Here is a 20736-nt window from a genome sequence, read left to right as displayed (position 1 = left end):
TGAATCACCCATCACCACACCCATTCAACAGGCAGCCACCCGAGGCACACTACAATGCTGCCCCATTCTCCCTCAATGGCCTCTGTTCAGCCATAACCGAGTCACTGCTTGCAGCATCACCAGCCGCCCACCGAGAACGAACGGGGCAGCCGTTCAAGGGACACTGCAAGGCTGTGTGGTGGGCGGGCAGTGAAACACCCACCTCCGTCCCATCCAGTCTTCGTCCAGTCAGGAGCAGTAGCTGTGGCGGCGTGGTGGGTGGGCAGCTAACCGCCCCATCAAGTCTCCATCCCTGCACACGAGCGGTAGCTGTGGCCCCGTGACTATGGACCCTGGATCAGTGCTTGCCGTGCACCCAGCCGCCCACTCAGAATGAATGGGGTGCGGCCCCCACCATCCCATTCATCAACTGGAGCTGCTTGAGGGACACTACATTGCGCGAGCAGTGAAATCACCCCACTCCAGCCTCTGTCCAGATACCACTTGCAGCATCCCCAGGCCGAAGATGATGTAGCGGCAGTTACTGAGGAGCCTGTGTCACGTCCCCCAAGACAGATGAAGGAGCAGCTGCGGTCCCGTTTGTAAGTCGTATGTTGGATGTCTGTAACTTGGGGACTACCCGTAAGTAAATAAACAGTCAAGTCATTTCAATTATACTATTAACAAGATATAAAGTATCATTTCTCTTTTCTATCTTCCAAATTGATGTGTTAAGAATTTAAGGCCTACTTCACTGCAAGCATTCTGTTAATAGCCATGCTGTGATGTGGAAAAGACTAATACAGTGAACCCGCGTTTATCACGGTTAATCCGTTCCAGACTCTACCGTGATAAATGAATTTTCGCGAAGTAGGATTCTTTATTTATAAATCGAATATTTTCGCAGTTAGAGTATAGAAAACCTGTTTACGACCTTCTAAATACGTTTTTTAACATTATTAGAGCCCTCTAGACATGAAATAACACCCTTTAGTCACCATTAGACTCGTATTACCCAATATATTAGACAAAATAAGAGAAAATAAGACATTAGACGTTACAAATATCATATTACTAGGCACACTCGCCTTTTATCCTCAATTTTTGTGCGCTCCATGTGTACATCAGGTATGTAAGTGTAGGGAATGAGAACAAAGTGCCCATTCGTAACATCTCCCGAAAACCTAAGTTTTTTTTTATCCCCTCAAATGCCTGTCCAAAGTCGTACAATGTCAGCCCGAATCTGTACCGCTAAAGACGGAGTTTCATGCACTAAATAAGCTATAGATGAGAATAAGCAAGCACTCTCCCCCCTGATATTTACTACACGGTGAGGCATTTGTACTCCATCAACATTAATTATTTCAAGAGACATAATTTTGTTTAGGAGCCATCGTAGGGCTTAGATAAAAGTTCTCAGAAAGCGCATGTGTAGTGACGTAAGCGTGTATGAGAAAAAAATCTCGATAGAGTGAAGCCGCGAAAGTCGAAGCGTGATATAGCGAGGGATCACTGTAATGGAAAAATCCATTCCAGCTAATGTCTATGTGACAGTAAATGCACAATTTAAAAAAAAAATCTTTTAATTTCCTCCATTAATTTACACTGCAGTAAAACATTTTATCAGTAAGGTCATAGACACACAGTTGTTTGATTAGGATCTAAAAATGATGCAGTATTTTTATTCCTCTGTGACATGATTAAATATAATTCAAAACTCAATGTAGCACATCTGATGGCACTGTGGCCTTGTGTGGCTCACACTGTTCTCTTTTCCCTTTAATGCTGCTAGTGTTGACAGTTGTTTTGTGATGTGGAATGAATTTCATACACACAAACACACCATTATGTATCACACACACAACAAATATTAATCATAGTTTATCTGGTGAAATATTAAATGGGTAGGTTCAGGTTTAATGTTGTTGATCGTAAAGAATTTTGGATGCAAAAACAGTATGGAATGAGGCACTATGAGGCCATTCTGTGTGGGTGGTGGGCAGATGTGGGTAGTAACAAGTTACATTTACTCAGTTACATTTACTTGAGTAACTTTAAAAAAAAAATTGTACTTATAAGAGTAGTTTTACTGCACCATACTTTTTACTTTAACTTCAGTACATTTGTGAAGAAGAAATGCTACTCTTACTCCACATACTTTTTTTCCATTAGAAAATTAGATACCCTATATTTTTGCCAGAGAGAAGCCACCAGTGGATCTACTGCATGACTGTTTCACCGATCAGACGTAGCAATAATAATTACAAGACTCTATTTCACCAATCAGACGTAGCAACAATAATCACAAGGCTCTGTTTCACAAATCAGACGTAGCCATGCAGTCACATGACCACACAAACTGTGGCGGCATAGCGGCATAAACTCCTCACAGACAGCGGACAGGGAAAGAAAGAATACAAGTGGAACCTCGGTTTGTGAACATAATTTGTTCTGGAAACGTGCTCGCAATCCAAAGCACTAGTATATCAAAGCAAATTTCCCCATAAGAAATAATGGAAAATCAGATGATTCATTCCACAACCCAAAACTATTCATATACAAATGATTAATACAAAATATAAAGTAAAAATACATAAAACAAATTAACCTGCACTTTACCTTTGAAAAGAATCATGACTGGTGTAAGCGAGTTTCGAAACTCTTGTGGGATTTCACCCAACGGGACAAAACACGCAGAAGAGTGTCCCGAAGCAACCGCATGCACCCAGCACCGTAGCATTTTGCCGTAAAAGTGAATCCGAAAAGGTTGTGGTCAGCTATAAGCACCTGCCGTTGATGGGTGATACAAGGAACAAGGAACATTATAAATGCGCAGGGCACAGTATTACTTGGCCACTAAGCTGGGCATGACCCTGCCTGACTGCTGTGTCTGTGTATAGGAGAGTGGCAGATCCCGCTACAATAAATAACCACACTGTTCCTGTTTCAAGCTGAATAAAGATGGTATCTATACTAATAAAAGTCAAAGCCCTCACTGACTCACTCACTGACTGACTCATCACTAATTCTCCAACTTCCCGTGTAGGTAGAAGGCTGAAATTTGGCAGGCTCATTCCTTACAGCTTACTTACAAAAGTTGGGCAGGTTTCATTTCAAAATTTTACGCGTAATGGTCATAACTGGAACCTATTTTTTCGTCCATATACTATAATAGACTTCTGCTCAATGCCTGTGGGAGGCGGAGTTACGACTCCCACGTAATTTAGTGCCTGCCCATTATAAGGCCGTCCGTCAGCGGCAATCCAATAAAAACACTGCCGCTAAATACTCAAGTTTGAAGGATTGTGCTTATGCAGAGGAAGATGAGATGGTCAGGGTGGTGTTTCATTTTACCCTCGCACCACCTTAGTTTGAGAAGAAGTATGAAAAAATATGAGGTTAACACAGAAAAACAGATCACCAATTCAAGCTTTATGAATAATCGATTCGCCACCAATAATTGTTTTGGTAAAGCCATCCTCCTTCCATTTTATAATTTTTCCACCACTAGCCATGATTAAATGAACGGTAAAAAAGTAAGAGCAAAGCGAGGGTGACTTATTTAGGCAGGCATATACCGTATATGACAGCAACACTCATGACAATGTCAATCATGTTACGTTATTATTAAAATGTTTCCTTTTCTTTTTCATTACTTCTTTAACACACTACTTCTCCGCTGCAGGCGGGTATTTTGCTATATATATATATATATATATATATATATATATATATATGAATGACCTCCAAAGAGCGCTGAGACTTTTGATATCATGAACGTGTCTGCAAAAACTGGGGTCTCCTGCCCAGCAAAAGTCGAGCAGCCAGCGCGCTTGCATAGCTGTGCTGGCCTTTGAGACGCTGACTGCGCTTCTGCCTTAAGTCAAAGTGAACACTTTTAATTTTTTTCATCCTCCCCCTGCGCTATAGCCCAGACAAGTGCAAACACGGGACCCCTTTTCTACACCACGGCAAAATAATATTAAGGCAATTCACACTTTCTTTTGCACGTATACGATTATGAGGTCCTCAGCTCGGATTATGAAGACACGCACAGGAGTGGAGGACTGACAGTGCCATCACAGCCGATTAATGGCGGGGACGTCTCACCAGTCTACACAAGACCCACCGCGACTGTTAAATGCCGGTAAGGCACATTACCAGAGGCACAAATTTGAACGTTCACATAGAAAATGTAATTTCAATGTACCTGTACTTCTTAAAACGTTAATGTTTTACTGTTTAATAACTTATAGACTATAATTTATTATTTTTCCCTTGCACTCAGTGACCAAACCTATACACACACACATATAGACACATACAAACATACACACAAGTATATGTATGTGTATATATACACACACACACACACACACACATACATACACACACATATATAATTTGTGTGTGTGTATGTATGTATGTGTGTGTATATATGATGTAGATAGGTATGTATGTATATATATGTGTATATGTAGATATGTATATATATATGTGTATATGTAGATATGTATATAGATATGTAGATATGAAGATATGTATGTGTATATATGTATGTGTATATATGTATATATGTATGTGTATATATGTATATATGTATGTATGTATGTGTGTATATATGACAGCAGCAATCCAAGCTGTGAGAAAACAGTAAAAAGGAGGCGTGTCAGACGTCGTGGTACATTTTCTGATGCAGCTGCCGAAAACAACTTCGTGACGCTGCCGCCAAATACACAAAACAATTACTTTGACAATCATGTTACATTATTTTTAAAATGTTTCCTTTTCTTTTTCAGAACTTCTTTAACACATGACATCGCTGTGAAGCGCGGGTATTTTGCTATATATATATATCACAGCGACACTCATAACAGTGACAAAACAATTACATTGACAATCATGTTACGTTATTTTCAAAATGTTTCCTTTTCTTTCTCTTTCCTTCTTTAACACACTACTTCTCCGCTGCCAAGCGGTATATATATATATATATATATATATAGATATATATATATAGATATATATATATAGATATATATATAGATATATATATATATATATAGATAGATATGAGAACAACACTCATATCTATGACAATACAATCACTTTAACAACCTTGTTACATTATTTTTAAAATTTTTCCTTTTTTTTTTCGTACATTCTTTAACACACTACTTCTCTGCTGCGAAGCGTGGGTATTCTGCTAGTGTATATATATATGTGTGTGTGTGTGTATATATATGTGTATATATGTATATATATATGTATATATATATATATATATATATATATATATATGACAGCAACACTCATCACTCACAACAGTGACAAAACAATTACATTGACAATCATGTTACGTTATTTTGAAAATGTTTCCTTTTTTTCATTACTTCTTTAACACACTACTTCTCCTCTGCAAAGTGCGGGTATTTTGCTAGTAAAGAATAAAGTATTGAGACTCAGCTTTGTGTTTTGGGGTTCAAGACTGGGACTCACACATCACATCACACACACGTGGTCACAATGCCGTAGTAATCAATATATGGTCGTACAGATGTTGACTATATGAGTGAGGCACACCGACTGACAATTGCCCACAATCCCGCAATGAGAGAGAGAGAAGAACCATCATCTCAGTTGTGATCACGTGACGCTCGGCAGACAAAGCGTATATGGACTACTCGTATTGCAAGACCTCGCTCGTTTATCGAGTCAAAATGTATTAAAAATTTTAGTTCATCTTTCAAAACACTTTCGCAAACCAAGTACATGAAAAATGAGAGCCAAATCCTGCTGAAGCTTAACCATCACTTCACTGAGTGAAGAACAAGCACGTTTTAACCAAACATGCACAGACAGTCAAGGTAAAGTGAGACTTCTTGTACGTGAGCAAGCTGCCTTGTTCTAATGTTATTTTCTATCATCTGTGCTATTTGGAGGGCAAGTGAATATGCAGTATTATACTGTCAGTGTACAGTATATATTGTCACCGTAAGTAGTTTGCACTGTTCAAACATACATTTTACCTACTGTAGGTACTGGCTTCAAAAGCTTTGTTGTGAAAAACTGAGATTTGGAACTTTGTGTTATTTGTGCATCTTTATTCTGTAAAGGTGTTATTTATTTTTACTAATTTTTTATTTTATTATTTGGAAATAGCAGAATTTGCACATTATTTTATATTTTTTTTAAATAATTTATTATGATCAAACAGTTACTCAGTACTTGAGTTATCTTTTCACCAAATACATTTTTACTCTTAATTTTTTGGACGACTACTTTTTACTTCTACTTGAGTAATATTATTTTGAAGTAACGCTACTCTTACTTGAGTACAATTTTTGGCTACTCTACCCACCTCTGGTGGTGGGTCACTTTCACCATTAAAAATGGGTTTTAAGTGACATTGACCTACTAACATGTAAAATCTTATCCTGGGCTGTAGAGGAAACAAGAGTTGCATCATTTTACTTCTTGAACAAATGTGAACTGGCAGTGAACCTACATATTGAACATACAAAATCGGAACGGGCTTTGCTTCATTGTGCAGAGGCACCTCACACACAATCACTATTTCCCCTATTAAAGGGAAGGAGGTGAGATTAAGCAGGTGGAAGGACGCTTATCATCCATTTACCCTGTATGCATTTTTGAGGCAAAGAGGCTGAGTAATGTTAATTTCATATCTTACTTTAGGCAGTACTAAAGTAGACTTTACATCTGTATAGAAAGGCAATTGGTAATAGACTGCACTGTGTAGATGAGAAAATAAACCATTCATTCACCAATTTCCTAGGGTTGCAGCAAGAAATGACTTTAGCAATTATCTTTCTATACTCAGTTTTCTGGCAGAATGAAGGGCTACTGCACTGTTTTAATATAATGCATACACCAGTCATATGTAGCAAATGAACAAAAAGTGTTATTAATACTTACCTTTGTAGGAAACTTTCTTTTGCCATCTCAATTTGTAATGTTTCACCCTTCCACTTCGTTTTATTTAAAATAGACAGGCCTATACAACAGCAAAGCACAGAAAGCATAAAGAATATTATAAATGACCCCTGCAAATGCAGCTTTGATTATTGCATTACTGACATGGACCTATTTTATCTGAAGACTTAATGACATTAATCTTTACACAAAAATTTACCAGAAATGATGTATTACCAATACTAATATGAAAAAGAAAACAAAATTAACATCCAGGTTTCAGGATTTTTCCATTATAGGAATGTTAAAGAAAAAATACCTTGGATATTGATAACATGAAAAATGGGAGAAATAACAATTGCATACTGTACTTACATATATGCACGATAAATAGCTGCTTTGCTGCCAAATTATCTTTTTTGCTACTTTTTAATACCCTTGTTTAAATGAATTCCTCTTTTTAAACCCTGAACTCTACTATGCCATACACAGTGCCATTTGTTTCATCTTCTCTGATATACAATAGTACTTGCCAATATAATTTCCTACTTTAGAGTGAAGTTTTCATAATATGTTGAATTCTGCCATCACCCTGAACCAGAAAGTTCAGTGTATCTCTATTTTGAGAAATAAACAAAGGGTGCAATTGCACAAATAACAATAATAATAGTAGTTAATTATTTATATAGCGATTTTTTTAACTACTCAAAGCACTTGGACAGGGGAAACCACTTCAATCACCACCAATGTGTAACAACCACCCGGATGATGCAACAGAAGCCATTACTGTGCCAATATATTCATTCACCATGGATTAGCTATTATGTGGTGAGACAGAGAGATAGCCAGTGAGAAACAGGGGGTGGTTAGGGGGCCTAAATAACTAGGCTATAGATGGCGATCTAGCCAGGGCACTGGGATAAACCCTACTCTTTTTGAAAGATGCTCAGGGATCTTTAATGACCACAGAGAGTCAGGACCTTCGTTTTACGGATCATCTGAAGGAGAGAGGCATATTATAGCAAAGTGTTCCCATCGCTGCAATAGGGCACTGGGAACCACATATATTCCACCAACTATGTACCCCCTGCTAGTCTCACCAACATCTCTTCTAGCAGCAACCCAAGCTTTTCGTGGAAGGTATCCCATCGAAGTACTGGCCGGGCCCAAATATACTTAGCGTCATGTGGATGACCTCTTCTGAAGCTTATGTGATATGGCTACTGTAATCTATTCAAATAAGGGGTGTATTTTACTCATGGCAACACTGATTTGAATACAGATATTTTGTTTGCATGACAGCATGAACTAAAACAAATCAATGAACATATCAGTCCAGAGTAACTGGAGAGCATGCAGATTTCATACAACAGTGCTTGAGCTGAGATTAGAACACATGATTCTGGAGCTCTGAGGAAGCAACATAACAACTGGATGAATGTGCTGCTCTGACATGCACACTTAATTTTAATAATCATGTTACATAACACTGTTATCCAAAACAGTTGTTTTATAGTGCCCTTTATATTTGGGACAAAAACACATTTTTCCTTTATTTACATCTCTACTCCGCAGTTTAAAATGACAAATCAAATAATTCAAACGTGATTAAAGTGCCAATTTCAGACTTAATTTAAGGGTATTTGCATATATTTTGGTCACATGATTTGTAGAAATGACAACACTTTTTATAATTGGTCCCCCCATTTCAGGACATCACCATGTTTGGGATGTAGCAATGGCAGGTATATTAAAGAAGTCATATTTAGTAGTTTGTTGCATATCCCTTGCATGCAATGACTGCTTCAAGTCTGCAATTCAAAGACATCACCAGGTGCACAGTATCTTCTTCTCTTGTGATGCTTTACTAAGTTTGAAATACAGGCATCTTCAGCTTCTGCTTGTTCCCTTACATTTTCTCTAAAAGATACAGAAGGCATGCTCAGTTGGATTTAAATTGTGTGACTGACTTGGTCATTTAAGAATTAAAGAAAAAAATTACCTTTGAAAAACACATGTGTTGCCTTAGCAGTACTGTATGTTTGGAATCATTATCTTGTAGGATGAAGCACAGTCCAAGGCGTTTGGAGGTATATACTGGAACTTGTGCAGAAAAGATGTTTTCTATACACCTCAGAATTGCGACTGCAGTCAGCAATTACATCATCAATGAAGAGAAATGTGGCATTATCTGTGTCATTACACGCCCCACAATATTTACCAGGTGAGGGGATATGTGTTGAATCTTGGACAGTTCCTTTCTCGTCACCACATTTTACTCATGCCAGTAGTCTGATGCAGGTTCACCTTTGTCTTGTCTGTCCACCTAACCTCTTTCCAGAATTCTGCAGGCTCTTTTCAGGACTTTTTCACAAACTGTAATCTGGCCATCATGTTTATGTGACTAACTAGGGGTTTGCAAATTGCATTGTAGCCTCTGTATTTCTGTTTATGAAGTTGTCTGTGGATAGTAACTGACACAAACACATCTGCCTCTTGAGGATTGCTTCTGATTACCCAGACAAGCGTTTAGGACTTTTCCTTTACCAGAATGAGAATCCTTCTGTCATCAGCAGTGGAAATCTTTCTTGGCCTACCATTAACTTTGCGATTACGGAGCTCACCACATATTCTTTCTTCTTAATGATATTCCAGACAGTTGAGTTAGGTAATCCAAAGGTTTTACTGATGTCTCTAAAAGGTTTTATCCTTTGTTTTCAGTATCATAAATGGCTTTCATTGACACAGCTCTTGTAATGTTGAACAGTGGTAACTACACACTCCAAAGGGTAGAAAAGCGTATCTTATGCTTGTGTTAATGAAGCAATGAAATACACCTTAGCAGTTAAAAATACTTGTGATGCCAATTGTTCTACATATTATGGTGCCTTGAAATGGGGGAGGATCATGTTTGAAAGGTGTTGTAATTTCTGCATGATTTGACCAAAATGTACGCAAATACCCTGAAGTTTGCAATGTGCATTTCAATCACAATTGAATTGTTTGATTTGTAATTTTAAACTGTGGAGAATTGGGGTATGTCAAGTGTCTTTGTTCCAATCATTATGGAGGGCACTGTATATCATTTAAACATATCTCATCCCCTCCCAGGTCCAGCTATTGACAATGTTTGATTCTAACACCATACAACAAAAAGGCTTGTTTTGTGGTTTTTTTTTATTTTTATTTTTTTAAACAGATGCAGTTCTTTTTGGTATATGCACATACATAAGGCCATACATATTACTTTAAATTGATAGAAACTGAAGGCCACATACCTTTAAATATTTCTTTAATTCCAGTCTTTGGTTATACAATATATAGTCACATAAAGCATAATATATATTAAGTAATCTAAGAAGGAAAAACATATGTATGTACAGTTGTGGCCTTTTAGCATAAAATTTTGCCCCAAAAAGTTAGGTATTCAGTTGTGTTGGAAAATGGAGGATCATGTTAACTTTTTTGAGAAAAATTGTTTATGTAGTGAGCTGGATTAGGTATCTCCAACAAAAAACATTTTTTCTAGAACTGTAGTTGTGTTTTTGTCATTTGTTTAAGTGGTCAGTAATAGGTACACGTAACAAGGGTGAGGCAAACCTCACAATGCTTTTACATACCGTATCCTTATTTAAGCAAATCATATACGCAGTGATTGTTCAAAATATCAGGTGAATATGTATATTTTACTTTATCTTAGTTACTGGTTACAATTGTGAGATGTGCTGAATGGCAGTTTTTTGTTTTTCTACATAATCAATTACAGTTATGTGGGTAGCTTTTTTGTTTTCAATAATATTTGTGGCAATTCTGATCTTTATTTATGACATTTCTTCAAGCTAACTGGCTGCTGAAGAGCATGTGTTTTGATAAAATAGTATGTGATGAATGTGGACTCTGTGCACTCTGTGGAAAGTGCAATATACCAAGATTGCATGTGGCAATGTGGCAAGGAGACACATGCTATGCACAAGCATGTTGCAACATGCACAGCATTATATTGATGCCTTTTAAAGATGCCTGCTACAGGTATTTAAAAAGGTTTACTCCCAGCCATGTCAGTGTCTGTTGGAATTTGCATATCACACATCACAAGGAAGTACTATACATGTTAAGCAACTTGAAACTACAACCATATATTTGAATGTCAATACTGGTTTCCTTCCACATATAAATAAATTTTTTCCTTCAAAGCACATATAAAAGGTTTCCTCCGAGTTGTTTATGAATTTTGCAAACAGTAACACACACCTTGAATATATAATCACTTATTGAGATTGCTCAAACTCAATTTCATTACCTTACTTTTTTTCTCCAAGTGTTTCTTATAACACCACATGAGATGGGAAGGATGCTTTGCAAATTCAACTATGAGCATATGTGCCTTCAGTGGTTAGCATATCCTTCCCTGAAGTACACAAACTGTCAAATAGCATGCAATAATCAACTACAACACTTTCAGCTACACTGTGTGAAAATATGCTAAACAAATAAATGTTGCTGTACAACATTAAAACCACTGAGAGGTGAAATTAATAACATTGATTATCTTGTTTCAATGGCATCTGTAAAGGAGTGAGATATATATTAGACAGCAAGTGAACAGTCAGTTCTTCAAGATGATGTATTGGAAGCTGAAAACTGGGCAAGCATAAGGATCTAAATGACTTTGACATTAGTCAAACTGTGACTGCTAGATGACTGCGTCAGACCATCTACAAAACAACATTTCTTTTGGGGTGTATGCAGTGGTTAGCACCTACCATAAGTGGTCCAAGGAAGGACAACCCATGAACTTATGACAGGACATGAGTGCCCAAGACTCACGGATATGTGTTCGCAGTGAAGGCGAGCTAGTCTCGTCTTAACCCACAGAAGAGCTACTGTACTTAATACTGGCCATGAGAGATAGGTGTCAAAATACACAGTGCAATGTACAGGAGCTGCATAGCTACAGACCAGTCAGACTGCGCATGCTGATCCTTGTCCACCACCAAAACACCAACAATGGTCACATGAGTGTCAGAACATACAGCAAGGAAAGACGGTGGCCTAGTCTGATGAATCACAATTTCTTTTAGATCATGTGAATGACTGGGGGTATGTGCAATGTTTATCTGGGGAAGAGATGGCAACAGGATGCACAATTGGAAGAAGGCAAAACAGCGGAGAGAGTGTGATGCTCTGTGAAATGTTCTGCTGAGAACCCTTGATTATGGCATTCATTTGGATGTTACTCTAACATGTACCACCCACCTAAAGATTGTTGCAGACTATATATATACACCTTCATGCCAACGGTACACCCTTATGGCAGTGGCCTCTTTCAGCAAGGTAATGGGCCCTGCCACACTGCAAATATTGTTCAGGAATGGTTTGAGAAACCTGAAAAAGAGTTCAAGGTGTTGATTTGACCTCCAAATTACAAAGATATGAACACATTGAGCATCTGTGGGAAGTGCTGGAAGAAAAAGTTTGATCCATCAAGGCCCCACCTGACAACTTACAGAGACTTAAAGGATCTGCTGCTATCATCTTGGTGCTAAATACAACATGACAGTTTCAGAGATCTTGTGGAGTCCATGCCTCGATAGATCAGAACTGCTTTTTTGGCACGAGGAGAACATACACAATATTAAGCAGTTGGTTTTAATGTTGTGGCTGATGAGTGCATTTTACTTGCTTTTTTAATGTTCAAGACATGATGCTTACACAATTATTTTTGTAAAGTACTACATATCTTTATCCATCCAAAGTTTAAGCAAGCACATACTGTACAATCTATATTGCACTAGTTTTGAAAAGATGTTTAAGTCCTCTATAAACTTCTATTTAATGTGTTCACCAATATACAGTGCATCCGGAAAGTATTCATAGTACATCACTTTTTCCACATTTTGTTATGTTACAGCCTTATTCCAAAATGAATTAAATTAATTTTTTCCTCAGAATACTATACTACACACAACACCCCATAATGACAACGTGAAAAAAGTTTACTTGAGATTTTTGCAAATTTATTAAAAATAAAAAAATTGAGAAAGCACATAAGTATTCACAGCCTTTGCCATGAAGCTCAAAATTGAGCTCATGTGCATCCTGTTTCCCCTAATCATCCTTGAGATGTTTCTGCAGCTTAATTGGAGTCCACCTGTGGTAAATTCAGTTGATTGGACATGATTTGGAATGGCACACACCTGCCTATATAAGGTCCCACAGTTGACAGTTCATATCAGAGCACAAACCAAGCATGAAGTCAAAGGAATTATCTGTAGACCTCCGAGACAGGATTGTCTTGAGGCACAAATTTGGGGAAGGTTACAGAAAAATTTTTGCTGCTTTGAGCACAGTGGCCTCCATCATCCATAAGTGGAACAAGTTCGAAACCACCAGGACTCTTCCTAGAGCTGGCCGGCCATCTAAACTGAGCGATCGGGGGAGAAGGGCTTTAGTCAGGGAGGTGACCAAGAACCCGATGGTTACTCTGTCAGAGCTCCAGAGGACCTCTGTGGAGAGGGGAGAACCTTCCAGAAGGACAACCATCTCTGCAACAATCCACCAATCAGACCTGTATGGTAAGAGCGGCCAGATGGAAGCCACTCCTTAGTAAAAGGCACATGGCAGCCTGCCTGGAGTTTGCCAAAAGGCACCTGAAGGACTCTCAGACCATGAGAAACAAAATTCTCTGTTCTGATGAGACAAAGATTGAACTCTTTGGTGTGAATGCCAGGTGTCACATTTGTAGGAAACCAGGCACCGCTCATCACCAGGCCAATACTACCCCTGCAGTGAAGCATGGTGGTGGCAGCATCATGCTGTGGGGATGTTTTTCAGTGGCAGGAACTGGGAGACTAGTCAGGATAAAAGGAAAAATGACTGCAGCAATGTACAGAGACATCCTGGATGAAAACCTGCTCCAGAGCGCTCTTGACCTCAGACTGGGGCAACGGTTCATCTTTCAGCAGGACAATGACCCTAAGCACACAGCCAAGATATCAAAGGAGTGGCTTCAGGACAAGTCTGTGAATGTTCTTGAGTGGGCCAGCCAGAGCCCAGACTTGAATCCGATTGAACATCTCTGGAGAGATCTGAAAATGGCTGTGCACTAACGCTTCCCATCCAACCTGATGGAGCCTGAGAGGTGCCGCAAAGAGGAATGGGCGAAACTGGCCAAAGATAGGTGTGCCAAGCTTGTGCCATCATATTCAAAAAGACTTGAGGCTGTAATTGCTGCCAAAGGTGCATTGACAAAGTATTGAGCAAAGGCTGTGAATACTTAAGTAAATGTGATTTCTCAGTTTTTTTATTTTTAATAAATTTGCATAAACCTCAAATAAACTTTTTTCACGTTGTCATTATGGGGTGTTGTGTGTAGAATTCTGAGGAAAAAATGAATTTAATCCATTTTGGAATAAGGCTGTAACATAACAAAATGTGGAAAAAGTGATGCGCTGTGAATACTTTCCGGATGCACTGTAACAATACACTGTTGCAGCATTTATGCAGGTAAAGATAAATTGTTTCATAGTTAACATATTAGGATTTGACTGACACTCAAATGCAATTGTTTATATGACTGCAGAAAATATTAAATTACCATAGCATTATTCTACTTTAAATGTAATACTTAGCATCACATACTGAAGCAAACTTACACTTATGGAGTTCTACAGTTGTAGTGGTTATATTCAAATATCCAAATGTTTTCACAGGAATTCCTGAATATGATAAAAAAGAAGAAAAAAAAGGAAAAGGACATTGCTAAATTAATCAATAATGCTTTCATATTATATACAATATTAAAAACTTTTTTTCTTAAAACTCAATAAATGGATATGACTAACATGCTTGTAGCATTTCACAGCCAAGGGTAGTTGTTTTGTCATAGAATTGCAGCACAATACATCCCAGTTCAGACATGTGCATGTGGTTAGTACCAGTACTGACAGAGAATCCGTAATGTTCAGACTACAAAGGGAAGCAGCTCCTTTTAATGCTAAGCAATATGAGAACTCCTATGCCTGTAGGCACATGGACTGCCTGTAAGCAATGAAAGTGGAGTGCTCTCTTCCTAATGTCAGATAAGATCTCTCTTACTTAGTAGAAACACTTTTGTTTTTTTTCAAATGATTTTATGTAACTTGACACCTCTGTCTGGGTCAAACCTTTTTTTTGATTTTACACCCACTTTTGCCAAAGTGAATTTCTTCAAATGTTTCATACATGTTCAGTCTCGTTGACAATACAATAATCTCTCAAAACCAATGCAATTATGTAACAAATTTCGCCCTAATCAATGCAGTGATATTTCAGTTCTGATATTAATTTTAGTTTTTATCTTATAAAATTAATTTTTATTTCGTTCTAGTTTTCAGTGGAGTCAACAAGTTTTATTTTTATTTAGTTCTGTGTTTAAAATGTTATTTTTTATGTTATTTAGGTCTGGCCTTTTAATATAATATTAGTACAATTTTAGTTTTTTTTTCTGGTGCAAGACCACAAATGCTGGCCTACACATATTTCAACGCAAGTTATGTTTCAGTCAACAAAATACACTCACAGTTCATAATGCCGTTAAACACAACTTGACTATCAATGATCAAACAGATTAAGTGGCCTAATGAGTACAGTCAGCAAGATCAAATGTTTCAACCCAAGAAACCAGTCTGTGTAAGCACGTTGCTGTTAAGCTTTAAACAAGAACGCATTTCGAGAGATTTGTTCATGCCGCAACGACATCCATTGCATAGATAGCCACATAGTTAAAATATTTGCCTATAATGCAGGTACACAGACAAGGTCCTTGGCACTATGAGGGGCACCAGCACGACTGTATGTTAATGATTTCTGCTGCTAGAATTGAAACAGTGATGTGTGGTGAGGTTTGTGAGGCACTGACTCCTTCAGAATCAGATTTACAAATATATGAACCCATATCTTATTCACTATTCGATTGGCAGTGTGCACATGGACCACTGATTATGTTTAATATATCATCAGCATTCTTTACACACATATGTGGCTAAGAAAGAATGTTACATTTATAACGGTGAAAGAAAGCGGAGAGAGCGTATTTGCTCCTCACTCTCCATATGTTCTAAATTTGCCGTTTCAATTACACATTTTATACTTATTCAATACAAATTATAGAGTGGTGTACAAAAAACTGATTTCAATTTTGACCTTGTTTGTATTATTTAGTTGTTTTTAAAAGATTTTAATTCTTATGCTTTAGTCAATTTTAATACAGACTGTTCAACAAAAGGATAACAAGAAAAGCAAACGAATATTTTATTTAAGGTCAAAATTTAGTCTTTAAAATACAGGTATTGTATTTTTTTTCTTAGTCTGATCCCATTTTTTACGAACTTGAAAACCGTTTATGGTCTCACTTTTATTTGTAAATGAAGTCTATGTGTCTATCCTTCTCCACAAAGATCTCTGTCAAATTCTTGTAAAAGTCCGCCTTGTCTTCCTTTAGTTTTAAAAGTCTTAATCTTCCATTTTGAAGTTGGAAGAAAAAATAAAAATAAACGGACTGCTGTAGTGCACTTGACTTTCTGATATCGCTAACTTATTGGCACGTCTGTGTAGAAGAACAGCAGCAACAAGCACCCATTGGGTTCACATCTGGCCCCTCCAGTGCAGCACGGTACTGTCTGCCTTACCTTGTGCCTTTTCACTGTGGTTTTATGTCCGATCAGCAAGACTAGATATGTCACACACATTCATTAAAGATATTAGCCAGACTGTGGAAAGTCAGGGTGTATAATAAACGTGTCTGCAAACATTATACTGACGACACACAGAGAGACAGCAACAGGCACGCACCAATTGAATTCCCCACTGTGTGAGGGATAGCGCAGTCTGAGCTCAGGCCCCGCTCATCACTAAGGCACCTCGTGTTTATCCCTTGTATTTGATCAGGAAATGTGCAAATTCAGCGATTTTGATGGTAAAAAATGATTAAAATTATTGGAATCATACAGAAAACAAATGTATAGCACAGACCAGTGGACAAATTTATTTTATGTTATCATTATTAGTTGTTTTTACTTTTCATGCCTCCCCAATCTCACGTCCCTGTACTGAAGTGCAGTCATGGTGGCAGAGAAGTGCTGGACTTCCACTAAGTACTGACTCAGTAGATCCTGCACTGAGACTCCGAGACTCTTTTCTTCTTCTCACACACTACATTTGCTTTTATTATCATCTGCGCTGTAATTGAAGTATTTCCACATGGTACTTTCTTGCTTTCTACCCGCAAACATCTGTGTAAAACTCGCCATCGGCAACCACACGTGCTAACTGCTTCAACCCAATAAACCAAATGTACTCAACAAACAAAGAACGGTCCTTTAGAGAAGTTGCGCCATGTGACTAAAGTAAGCCCAATGTACAAGAACACCGTATAGTGAACAGCGCAACTTAACTGAATGCTCAGGGCGCCTGAAACAGATTGAACAAAAATGCTATTGTTATTTTTTTCATTTTACTCAATTTTCATTCTTGCTTTAGTTTGTTCATATATCACTAATTTTTATTTTTATTTAGTTTTAGCTTCTCTGTTTGCCTTAATTTCAGTTCTCGTTCTTGTAAAACTAAAAATAATATATTTTTAGTTCTAGTTCTCGTTTTCATTATGAAAATATCACTGAATCAATGGTTATGCGATTCCAATTAATGCACACACAACGACGGAGAGAGAAAATAGTGTAATATAGGAGTATACAAGTGAGAGACACATTGGATTGCCCCAGTTGCCTCTTCCAGTAAGTGGATTGGGTAAATATGTGTGATGACTTTACTCATTTACTCTTGAAGGAGTAGCCTTGATGCTTACGGTGAGGAAGTAAGCTTGCTGCTCTGTCAGCAATATTTTTTACTGCAGCGACTAAGTGCTAATCCGATAAGAGTCTAAACAGAAAAATAGAGGCTAAAAAAAAAAAAAAAAAGAAAATAAAATGATTTTATTGAATTTACTTAAAAATGCACTAGAAAGAAAAAAATACATTTTTCTTTAACCCTCAATATGTGACTAAGTAAAATCATAGGGCACACATTAATTAATTCAATCAATTAATAGAATAGTAAAACATAAAGAAATAACAACAGCACTGTAACTCCCCAGCATACTAAACAAGTTTCAGAAATTGTTTGAATCAATTAATTTATGTGCAGCCCACGATTTTACTTAGTCACATATAACCACAAAAATTGTCAAGTCAAGTTGGGGAGCATGCACTGGTACAGTGCGTTGCCACACCCACTACATGGCAAAACAGCTCGGGATTTGCAACCCCTCAGGCAGCCACGCAGTCCAGTCCCGTCCTCTGGAAATGACCCTCTATCTGCTGCAGCCAGGTGTTACGTGGGCGACCCCTTGGCCTGGTCCAGCCACTCAGGTCTCCAACAAAGAGGATCTTACCAGCCAGATCGCCCTCGGGGAAACGCACCACATGGCCGTAGTGCCGTAACCGACGCTCCGTCACAATGCAGGTAATGTGCCTCATTCAGGACTCCATGAGCAACCGCTCATTCGACACAAAGTCAAACCAACGGTACCCAAGGATTTTCCGGAGAGACACAGTAGCACAGGAGTCCAGTCTTCGTCTCAGGTCACTGGATAGCGTCCATGTCTCATAACCATATAGCAAGACAGGAAGCACCAGGACTGTAAAGACTTGGACCTTCGTCCTTTTGCATAGATATCAGGAGCGCCACACACCCCTTTCCAGCGACCTCATGACCTCCCCATGCTCTCCCAATCCGTCTACTAACTTCACAGGAAGAGTCACCAGAGACATGAATGTCACTGCCAAGGTAAGTAAACTTCTCTACAAGGTCAACACTCTCTCCGCAAACAGACACACTGCTGATGGCTTTGCCCAAGAGGTCATTAAAGGCCTGGATCTTGGTTTATATCCAGGACACTCGCAAGCCCACACACTCAGACTCCTGAGGGTCCTGATCAGAGCCTCTATTGACTCCACGAAGATCACAGCATCATCAGCAAAGTCAAGATCTGTTATTCTTTCTTCACCAACAGATGCCCCACAGCCGCTGGACCTCAAGACCTTGCCCAACACCCAGTTCATACAAGCACTGAACAGAGTAGGCGCAAGAACACACCCCTGGTAAACCCCAGAATCAACTGGGAAAAAGCAGAGGTCCTGCTTCCACGCTGCACAGCACTCACAGTACCAGTGTACAGGCCAGCCATGATATCCATCAACCTCAAGGGGATCCTGCGAACCCTCAGGATGTTCCACAGGGCAGCTTGATCAACCAAGTCGAAAGCTTTGTGAAAATCGACAAAGGCTGCAAAGAAAATCTGCTGATATTTGCGTTTGCGCTCCATAAGAACACCCAGTGTCAGGATGCGGTCAATGGTAGACCTCTTAGGCATAAAACCAGACTATTCCGGTTGCTGGTAGGTGTGCAAATGATCGTGGATCCTATTTAGGACGAACCTAGCAAGGACCCGGCACCGAGAGCAGTGTTAACTACCGATATAACTATGACAATTGTGGTTAAAGAAAAATATATTTTTTCTGTTTGTTTACATGGCTAATCATTTCATTTTAGTTTAATGCCTGGCATAGACCACCATATGATGGAGCTACTGCAGGAGTATGCCACATGCCTTTTAAGTTGATCTCCTTCAACACTTCCCAGTCACAAAATGGCTTTTTTCAAATTTATAGTAGCAGATTAAACTGGTTATCAGTGGTGATATTCATGGTATGCCACTTCACTAGTACTTTTTAGTGGCTGCATCTGACATTTACACTATATGCCCAAACTTATTTCAAAATGTGAGTTTTGAGGAAATCTCAGACTTACCTATTATAACTAATTATTGAATGTATCTTCATTTTCATGAACATAACTATATTGCTTTGGGTCACACTGGTTATTTCATCCATTTAATTCAAATCCTCAGCACGCACAGCACTTTACACATACAACACATGCTGTATTTAATCATTTGAAAAGTACTCAAAATTGACATGAGACAAATCAAAGAGTTTGGAATACCTAACCATTTATGCATTTTATGTCTAGAACTAAACAGAAGTGTATTACTAAAAAACTTTACTTTGGTGCCCTAGAGTGTCCAGATTTGGTAATATTCTGAATAAATAGTCTGAATTTAGTGCTTGTCCTAACATGGCCAGCAACGTAGCAAGTGTGTTGGACAATTTTAATGCTATTGAGAGAGCTGCAGCTGACATAACTGCTGCTAAAAAATGGTTCCCAAATATTTCACTGCTAAAATACCTTGGAAAACTCAGAATGTCTAAACTTAACAGAGATTGTTGGAAACAAGAAAGTAACATTCCATTATGATATAGTGAAGAGTCATATAACTGAATACAACAGAGCAGCCTGTATTGGGAGGCAAAACTAGTTTTCTAAAATTATAAATCACAATGCAGGAATTTCAAGAATATTATTTTCAACACAAGACTGTCTTCTAAACACAGCTCAGTCAATGGTGTGATTCCTGAAAACTTCAAGTGAAACATGCAAAAGTATTGCAGCATTTTCTAAACATAAAATTAAACAATTTTAGATGTACATCCTTCAAAAGACAACCCTGCTGAAACTTAGTGTGCTCATTAGAGTGAATTAAATCCCTTCACTAAAATAGGTTTACCTGAACTTCATACAATGATTATTCAGCTAACACCTTCCACTTGTGTCCTTGACTCAGTTCTAAAAGGCTCTTTCAAAGAAATCTCTAATTTGTTAATTGATTGGTGTACGTGACATAATTAACTCTTCATTAGATAATGGTATCTTTTCCATAGTCTT

The 20736-nt window shown here is 38.2% G+C and overlaps 1 protein-coding gene across 3 annotated transcripts in view; it reads right to left on the bottom strand.

Moving 5' to 3' along the window:
* The window catches only part of nol8 (nucleolar protein 8), a 109428-nt gene that overhangs the window by 39389 nt on the left and 49303 nt on the right, over nt 1-20736 (bottom strand). For all 3 annotated transcript variants that reach the window (XM_039770852.1, XM_039770851.1, XM_039770853.1), the window contains exons 3-4: nt 14571-14633; nt 6919-6997 (exon numbers count right to left, since the gene is read on the bottom strand). In XM_039770852.1, the coding sequence (XP_039626786.1) occupies nt 6919-6997; nt 14571-14633 (142 nt within the window). The remainder of the gene's footprint in view (nt 1-6918; nt 6998-14570; nt 14634-20736) is intronic.

The sequence above is a fragment of the Polypterus senegalus genome, chromosome 12, assembly GCF_016835505.1.
Source record: "Polypterus senegalus isolate Bchr_013 chromosome 12, ASM1683550v1, whole genome shotgun sequence".
Lineage (NCBI taxonomy): Eukaryota > Metazoa > Chordata > Cladistia > Polypteriformes > Polypteridae > Polypterus > Polypterus senegalus.
This window is presented reverse-complemented; position numbering and strand designations above follow the sequence as displayed.